This window comes from Porites lutea, chromosome 4 (assembly GCF_958299795.1).
Source record: "Porites lutea chromosome 4, jaPorLute2.1, whole genome shotgun sequence".
NCBI lineage: Eukaryota > Metazoa > Cnidaria > Anthozoa > Scleractinia > Poritidae > Porites > Porites lutea.
In genome coordinates, this window is record NC_133204.1 from 15,738,266 (window position 1) to 15,746,321 (window position 8,056).

Here is an 8,056-nt window from a genome sequence, read left to right on the forward strand (position 1 = left end):
AAAGGAATGACATACCGTTAAGATAACTTGAGAGCCAGATCTACCTATATTATTCTATCATTACGGCAACCAGCTCAAAAGCCTTTGCTCCTCTGGTTGCTGTGCACTCATTGACAATGTTTCTCTTCTTGTTATTACTAATATGTTTAATTTATTCTTTTGTCTAAATAATGTACAATATATAATATATGGAAACAGTGCGAATAAACAATGAAGTGAATCCGTGCAGTGCACGTTTCACGTTTTTAACCGAGGAAGGTTGAACTACTCGTAAGTTTCATTGATAAGTGGGGAGCCATTCTACGTTTGCTGTAGAGGGAGGGGGTCTATTTTTGCATTTCGTTTTGGCTTAAGTTATTCGAGGGGTCGTCCGGTTTCGGCATTACTTTACGATGTCATGGATGACCTTTGCTTCGTTTGTCTGGGGATGAAAGACATGTTTGGCCCATGATTAATGAATACGGTAAATTTCTCTTGTAAAAAGCTTGATAGGTTTTGGGGATCATATATGTAACATCCGGAGACTGATTGACCGATAGAGACCGCTTGAACTCAACACGCACCTTGGGTGAGAACCCCCTGAGAACCAGTATTCATGGTGACCCAACCACGGTGTTTTTCTTCAGGTGGAGCCGCTCCGAGGAGGCGCTTGTTTTTGCTAAGTAATAGTCACTGAAAGTGAGTTTAATCTCGGAAGAGCATAATGTGTAGTCTTCTGTTCTCTTGGTGTAGTGTCTTAACCCCAAAGAGGAGGGCCAACTCCCTTATTTGGTCTAAAGGGGTATTTGCCGCTGAACCAGGTATGGTTTTTGAAATCTTGAGTCTTACATGGTGTACACAATTTCCACTATTTAGCGTCTTAAACAGGGTGTCTTCTTGGACCGGAATCCTCATAAAAGAATTTGAAGGTTGGCAACGAACAGTCTACATCGTGGTAAATTCTTTTTTAATTCCGTGGTCATTGTTAAAAACAATTCGTTATTCTGTAAGCAAAACGAAATGACCTAGGTTCATAAAATGAATTTTTTTTTGTCTTTAACAGGGTAGCGCAATGAACCGATTTTTTGTTTTAAATAGTGACAGGGTTTGAATGCCTCGGCGGCATAACTCGACCCAAACATACCTTGGGTACTCCCCTAGGGTCTTACCTCCATCGCAAACTCGACGGTGCGTAGTCGAGTACGAGTCTCATCGAGAATTGACTCAAATTAATGAAACAAATATACCCGCGCGCCTTGTCGTAGACTGTACTCAGCAGTTAGCCTACCTGTAAATTCCCCGAGACGACGGCAACGTGCAAAAGTATCGTCTTGGTCAAGGCAACATACATAGTATCGAGTATTTAGTATCGATATCCGATATTACGTAACTGCGTGCACTACTCTGGCTTAAGAACATGTCTTGGTTTATTCCAGTTCTAGTTGGAATCTTGTCAATCTACCTCGTAAGAAAATTGATGTCAACGTCAAAAGTTGACATCAAAGGAAAGTTTGTTCTTATTACAGGCTGTGACTCTGGCTTCGGTCGTGAAACAGCCATACGGTTGGACAAGATGGGTGTTGGCGTATTGGCGACTTGTTTGACAAAACAGGGAGAGGAGAACTTAAAGTCTGTGACGAGCAAACAACTCCAGACTTTTCAGTTAGATGTTACAAACGCGCAGCAGGTTAAAGAAGTCTACGAGGAAGTTAAAAGAAGGATTCCTTCTGATACAGGTAATTAACTGGTGGTATCAACTCGATATGATCAGTATTATTAAATGTGATGAGTACAAATCTTTTCTGGTTGTAATTGTTTCATTTATTAACATTCGACTAATATATTTTGTTTGCCTAAAAAATAATAAAAGACTAAGAGACCTAGTTGTCTTTTGCGTCAAAACATAAAATACTCTCTTGTAATAAAGACTACGAAAATTATCATACAGATTACACTTTGGATATCTGAAGCTGACATTACTGACATACGTGGGTAAGTGTTACATTTTCATGCACGATTGCGACAAAAACTAATTTACTTGCCGCATAATGCAAACACCTAGACAATAGCGATCGACACAGGGGTTTCGGTATTATGGTTTCTGCGCTTGGCTGATCTATATATTGCTGTTTATTTGTTTTTTTGTTGTTGTTGTTTTTGATACCCCGATGGACTATCCCGGGCTGAAGCTGGTTTTTCATCGGAGAAAAGACTGAAAATAAACGACCATTGCACTTCAGACAAAACGCCGCTTTTAAAGGCAATGTGCATTCTTTCATCAAACCTCACCGCGTTTACTTCAACTCGCTAAATTAGTCATGTGTAAACAAATTCCTTAAGAATTAAATTTTCGAGGACCGTATCCATGTTCAGAGAAAAAAAATCGTCTTAGTATGTTTATAACCTCAATAAACAGTTGCATAATTAACAGCAATTTTCAAGTCGTTGTTGTGCACCAAAAAGAGTTTGATGGACATGCTGAGTTACAGTGCTGTGTTGCTTGTTAAACATATTGTTTTTTAGTCCTAGTTTTTAGAAAATCGCACTCTAACCATCTTGTTTGCATAGATTCTGATTCTCTGATGATTCGTTATAATGGTATATAACATAATTGCCAGGAGAGGAAACACTAACCCTGATCATAGTTACTGACTAGATGAGACGATTTTTAAACCAGATGAAAGCAACGATTCTTAATGTTAAGGGGTCTCCCTGACCGCCCACAAGCCTTTTCTATTTTTTCACAAACTGTAAGTGAATACAACAACGTTATCCTTCTATTGGTTGGTAAGTGCAAAATGATAGCGACAGGCTGTGCACTGTCAAGCTTAAAGAATTTCTTCAAAATAGGTATTTACTTAATATTGCTTTCAGCTTTAGTTACTTTTATTTTTGTAAAAGCTTTTCCTGCTTTTGCTGGTCCATACCGGGGGTCCATATTGCCATATTAGACTCGCTTATTTTTATTTATGCGGAAAACCTGATTCTTTATAAGCCCGTGGTTTCTTTCAGCTTTCCTCGCCATCTGCTTCCTTTAACTTTCTTTATAATTTCACCTTTATTGTAATTATGTGTAGTAGGGTGAATGAACACGAATGAATGATTGAAGAAAAGTCAAAAAAGGTAACAAAAACTTTTACCACAAAAAAGTCTGACTCAAACGGGCTTCACAACCATTGTTCTCTAACTGTGCCCTGATTCGTTTTTTCACTTTGTTTGTAGGACTGTGGGGACTGGTGAATAATGCGGGAATAATGTTCTCCAGTCCTATCGAGTGGACTCCTGTCAGTACATTTAAACTCCTTGCAGACGTTAATCTGTGGGGGATGGTTGACGTCACTAAAGCATTTCTACCGTTGCTGAAAAACGCGAAGGGAAGAGTTGTAAACATGTCTAGTACCGCAGGTAAGTATGTAACAAAAAAAGCTACACAATGAGTAAATAAAAATTGCTATTCTTGCGTTTTTGTTTGAATGTGTAATGTTAATTTACGTCGTCTGATGAAGATTGAAAATAACGACGCTACTAAATGGACTAAATGGAGTTTGAAAGATCGTAAGTATGTTATTAATAACTAAGAATGGTGGTTGACACTCTAAATTATCTATTTCCCAGCAACATTTCCTTCCAAGGACATATTTTCTTATCCAAATCTCCCAGCCAGCGAAAAATTGCCGGAAGAACAGATATTTTGAGGAACATATCCATTGAGTGTCCCTGAATATCACAGTCGACCCCACAATTTCACAAATTGATTCTTCTCTACCATATTAGGTCTTAGTTAGATTTAATGGAACTGAAAAAAAGTAATTTTTATTTACATGTATATCTCATAAACTGAGTGAATTAAAACCATTAGAAAAAGCCACTTTGTGAGCTGCTTGGATATTTTGAGGTTGCCGTTGGACTGGGTCGATGTTTTATCGTATTGGATTATGGGACAGAGTTGGAGACGCTGTCGCTGTTTTCATTGGCTAGTACTAGGTCGCAAAAGACACTGGGTCAAAATTCGTCACCCAAAACAGTCCCATTGTCTGAAATTGACACAGCAGTGACTCATAGCCAGTCTTGCACACAACTTAAAAAGTGGCCACTATGTATGTAATGGCATGTTATCCTCAACAGGCCGAGTCGCTATTAGCTTGACTGCAGCTTACTCTGTGACTAAATATGGCGTAGAAGGTTTTTCGGACGTCCTCAGACGAGAAATGCATCCCTGGGGCATCAAAGTAAGCATGGTTGAGCCGGGTGCACACCAAACTCCAATGACAGATCCTCGTACGTTTGAAAGACAATTTCGACAAACCTGGAATGAGTTAAGTGCTGAGCTGCAGAAGGATTACGGACCAGAATACTTGGAAAAAGGTATTCCTGTATTTATTTATCTTTTATGTACACTGTCCATTGCAGGACTGGCTGTATCAACTCGAAAATTTGATCGTGAGATGGCCACTTTGGAAAGGAAAGCAGTGCCACGTTGTTCAAATTGCAAGACTACTGCGACAAAACGAAATAGCGCGGATAAGTGTGACGTCACGTTACCAAGGTAGCAAAATTTCTGGGTCACAACAACAGGGGGCTTAAGCAACGACAAGGGTGACGGCAACGAGAACGGCAAAAAAGCGGTACGTTTATTTTAGTAAAACAAGAACTTTGTACCTGCATCACGCTTTTTAGTACTTTTCTTAGTCGTCCTTGCACGACTGCGACATGAAACTTCTTAATTTCACGCGCCTCTTTATGAAAAAGGTGAACACAACACAAAAACTTAGATACGGGTCTTTCGGATTTAACCCCAGAAAATTTCGCCAACATTTGACAAATTAAATGAAACTGAATATGAGCAATGAAGTTTGAAACAATGCGAATTTAGTTTTTCAGTGACGTTTTCAGTTTGTTTTCATCCAGAAATTTTGCTGCCATGGCAACGTGACGTAATGACTTCTCCTCTCTGTCAATCAGCCATTTTTTAAAATGACGTCATTTGACTTCGGCTTCAGTCTATGCACAGTCCATGTCACGTTTATTCTCAATGTGACAGTGATGATTTAGTTGAAAAACCTTTTGCGCAATTAGCAGCAAACCTTATCTTTTAGATCGAGTTTTCTAAAGTGACCGGATAAATGAGACACATTCATTAACGATATTGTTCCTTTTTAGGAGTATCATTTATGACATCATATGAAAAGTCACCCAAAACCTATCAAGTTGTGGACGCTATAGTGGAAGCGTTGTCGTCACAGACACCACGTGATAGGTATTTGGTTGGTGTGGATGCACGATTTCTTTTCTCTTGGATGACTTTAATACCTGCTACAGTAGCAGACACCTTAATGCGCATACTCCTAAAGCCACCAGCACCGTTGGCCAGGAAGTAATGTATTATTGCACACGGCACAGTTGCAACAATCTTTCTTGTGTCGTTTTTGGTTCAATGCTACAGTTATGTACAACCGAAGTTGGTTTGTTTTGAACTCAACTCAAATTTATTAGAATAATTTATAAATGCCAGGATCTCTTAACCCGGAGCGTGCAACTCCCATACTAGGCCTATGCCACAGCGTTTTTATGGACCAGCTTTTTTAGACACATTTTAGGATTCTATTTTCCTGCGAAAATAGAATCTCCAACATGAATTCAGAATGCAGAATTCAGCGAATCTCCATGTCTATGAGCGCATTCGAAATATAAGATCTCAAAAAGGAAAACTAGGCGTTATTAAAAGGCAAAAAATATTATTTTTAGGTCTGTAAGTTTTGCTGACTGGTTCGTAGAAATAAAAAGATATTCCAAATTCGCGCCAAAGCCGTTCTAAAAATAAAGTGGTCCGTGAAAACGCCCCGACACGAACGCGTGGAACTTGCTCGCTCCGGGTTATGGGCTCCTGCAAATACCACGATCAGTCATTCTAAAAGCATTACAATTGATATTGATATTAAGGAGGTTTACATTACGGCACATAATTACGTACTGTCTCCAAGTTAGGACAACTTACTCCTTCTTGGTCCTTCTTTAATTGTATTGTGTCTCCCATCATCAAGAAAATCAAAATTATGGTAAGTAAACTTGTTAACTTACTCTCAGAGCTAAGGAATTATTGGAAACTTGCTTTTAAAACGTCACCGATTTTAGAAAAACCTGTACTGTAATAATTGTTTTCGTTTTGATATTGTCAGCCGTTGAAAAACATCTGTGAAATTTTCTGAAAGACTTTACTAGTAGTCCCGGGCTAGTCAGGTATTCCAGGAATTCTCTTTGCGTTTAGTTTAATGTTTTTAACCTCATTTTAGTCGCAAATTTAACTGTGTAATATTTTACTACTTTTATAAGTAGGTAACTAAAGATAAAAGGAAAAAAAACCAAGTTAATGTTTCTGTTTATCTACTAATTACCTCTTTATGCATGATCCCTCAAGTTACCTAGCGTTAATCCTAGCATCGTGTTATGTATTGTCTTTTAATTGTATACAGATTTTTCGAGAAAGGTTGTCAGAAAAAATGTGCTCAATACACTGTTCCTGTCAAAGCTACTTTAGTTGCTTTCCTTTAGCCCTCGCAAACACATGTCCATGGGTTGTCGTAGCATTCTTTCCAATTTATTTGAAGAACAGTGAACTCAAAACCACCCACAATACTTTTCGGGATTGTTGCGTAAACTTTTTCCGACAACCTTTCTCGAAATAGCTGTTGACTGCGCGCAAGCTCTCCATTTATGAAAAGTTGCGTGCAAGGAGCACACGAGAGAACACACGAAAGAGAGGGAAGGTGCCGGTCACTCGCGCGTTCGCGCGCGGTTCGCTTTTCTCGTCACAAGAAAAGTCCGCGTGGAGAGCTTGTCGCGCGCAGGCTTATATTTGTACATCCAGTGGATTTCCACTTTTGTTTCTGAACTATTAAAAAGTTTAGTTTTTGACTTCTCGACACCTCTTTGTCCCATTCAGGGAGTCCAGTGCGAAATGCAAATCTTTTTTGCCGTTATCACTTCCTAGGGTTGTTCATGGAGAAATATCCAAACAAAAAATGCAAATGCTGTCATACTCTATTAGAGTAAATAAAGCATGAGCCACGCCCAGATACGTCTCCTTTAGAGATTTAATTCTAATTTTCCGAGGAGCATCCCCGTCACTGTTATACATACATACATACTACATACTTTATTGCATAGCTCCCCTTTGGGGGCTCTTCCGCCATACATACACGAATTAAAATAAAATGAAATAAAATAAACTAGAAAACTATTTACATTTCAATGATAAAATAACGAATTTCTATAAATAATAATGAGCGTTAATTTTAAAGGCTATTTACATTTCAATAATAAAAAACTATCTATGAATTAAAAAGATATTAAAAATTCTCTTTTTAAAAGCCTTAAAATTTCCAGTTTCTCTTATATCTTTAGCTATACTGTTATAAAGTTTTGTTATATGGGAGTCAAGGCCGTCTCTCTCTATATAACAACAACATAACTAGGGTATCTAAAAGATAGTAATGCTGCGGCACATTCTGTTGATACTGGCATTAGTTAGGCAGTGAGACTTAAAAGAATCGAAAATGACATTGAATGTCCTATTTACATGTTGGAAAGTACTAGAATAATTACTATCAGTCTATAGAAAGAACTCGCAGGAACGTTGTTTAGAAAATGATCAAGTGGTTATAACCCTGGTTTTCCCACAGTAAATTGTAGGAAATAATAGAAATTCAGATTGTTTATCCATGCCATATAATTAATATACGGTGCACGATATTTTCTCTGAAAACACAATACTTTTCTTGCTCTTTGTTGCACTTTATTAAGTAACAGTTATTTAGCTACATATTTATAGAAAACAACAACACAAAAAACGGAAAAAAAATGAAAGAAGGAATAAAGAATTCGGTAGAACTTGAACCCTTCACCTTCGGCTCGACGCGACTACACCTAACCACTACACCACAGAGGCTGACTACGTCAATTTAGGAAAAGTCTTTCATTTTATTCCTTTTCCATGAAAGTTCCGCCGGCAAGATCATCGCCAGCCGCATTAACCGAGCAATGTAAACGAATATTCCATAGCAAAAAATGAATGAAAGAA

General features: G+C 38.2%; 1 protein-coding gene across 1 annotated transcript; it reads left to right on the forward strand.

The window, feature by feature from the left end:
- The first annotated feature begins 1,383 nt into the window (after positions 1-1,383).
- Positions 1,384-5,378, forward strand: LOC140935412 (17-beta-hydroxysteroid dehydrogenase type 6-like). The gene is made up of 4 exons (XM_073384964.1): positions 1,384-1,715; positions 3,202-3,384; positions 4,105-4,344; positions 5,140-5,378. Exons 1-4 carry the CDS (start codon positions 1,397-1,399, stop codon positions 5,355-5,357), a joined length of 960 nt encoding a protein of 319 aa, XP_073241065.1. The 5' UTR covers positions 1,384-1,396; the 3' UTR covers positions 5,358-5,378.
- The last annotated feature ends 2,678 nt before the right edge of the window (positions 5,379-8,056 follow it).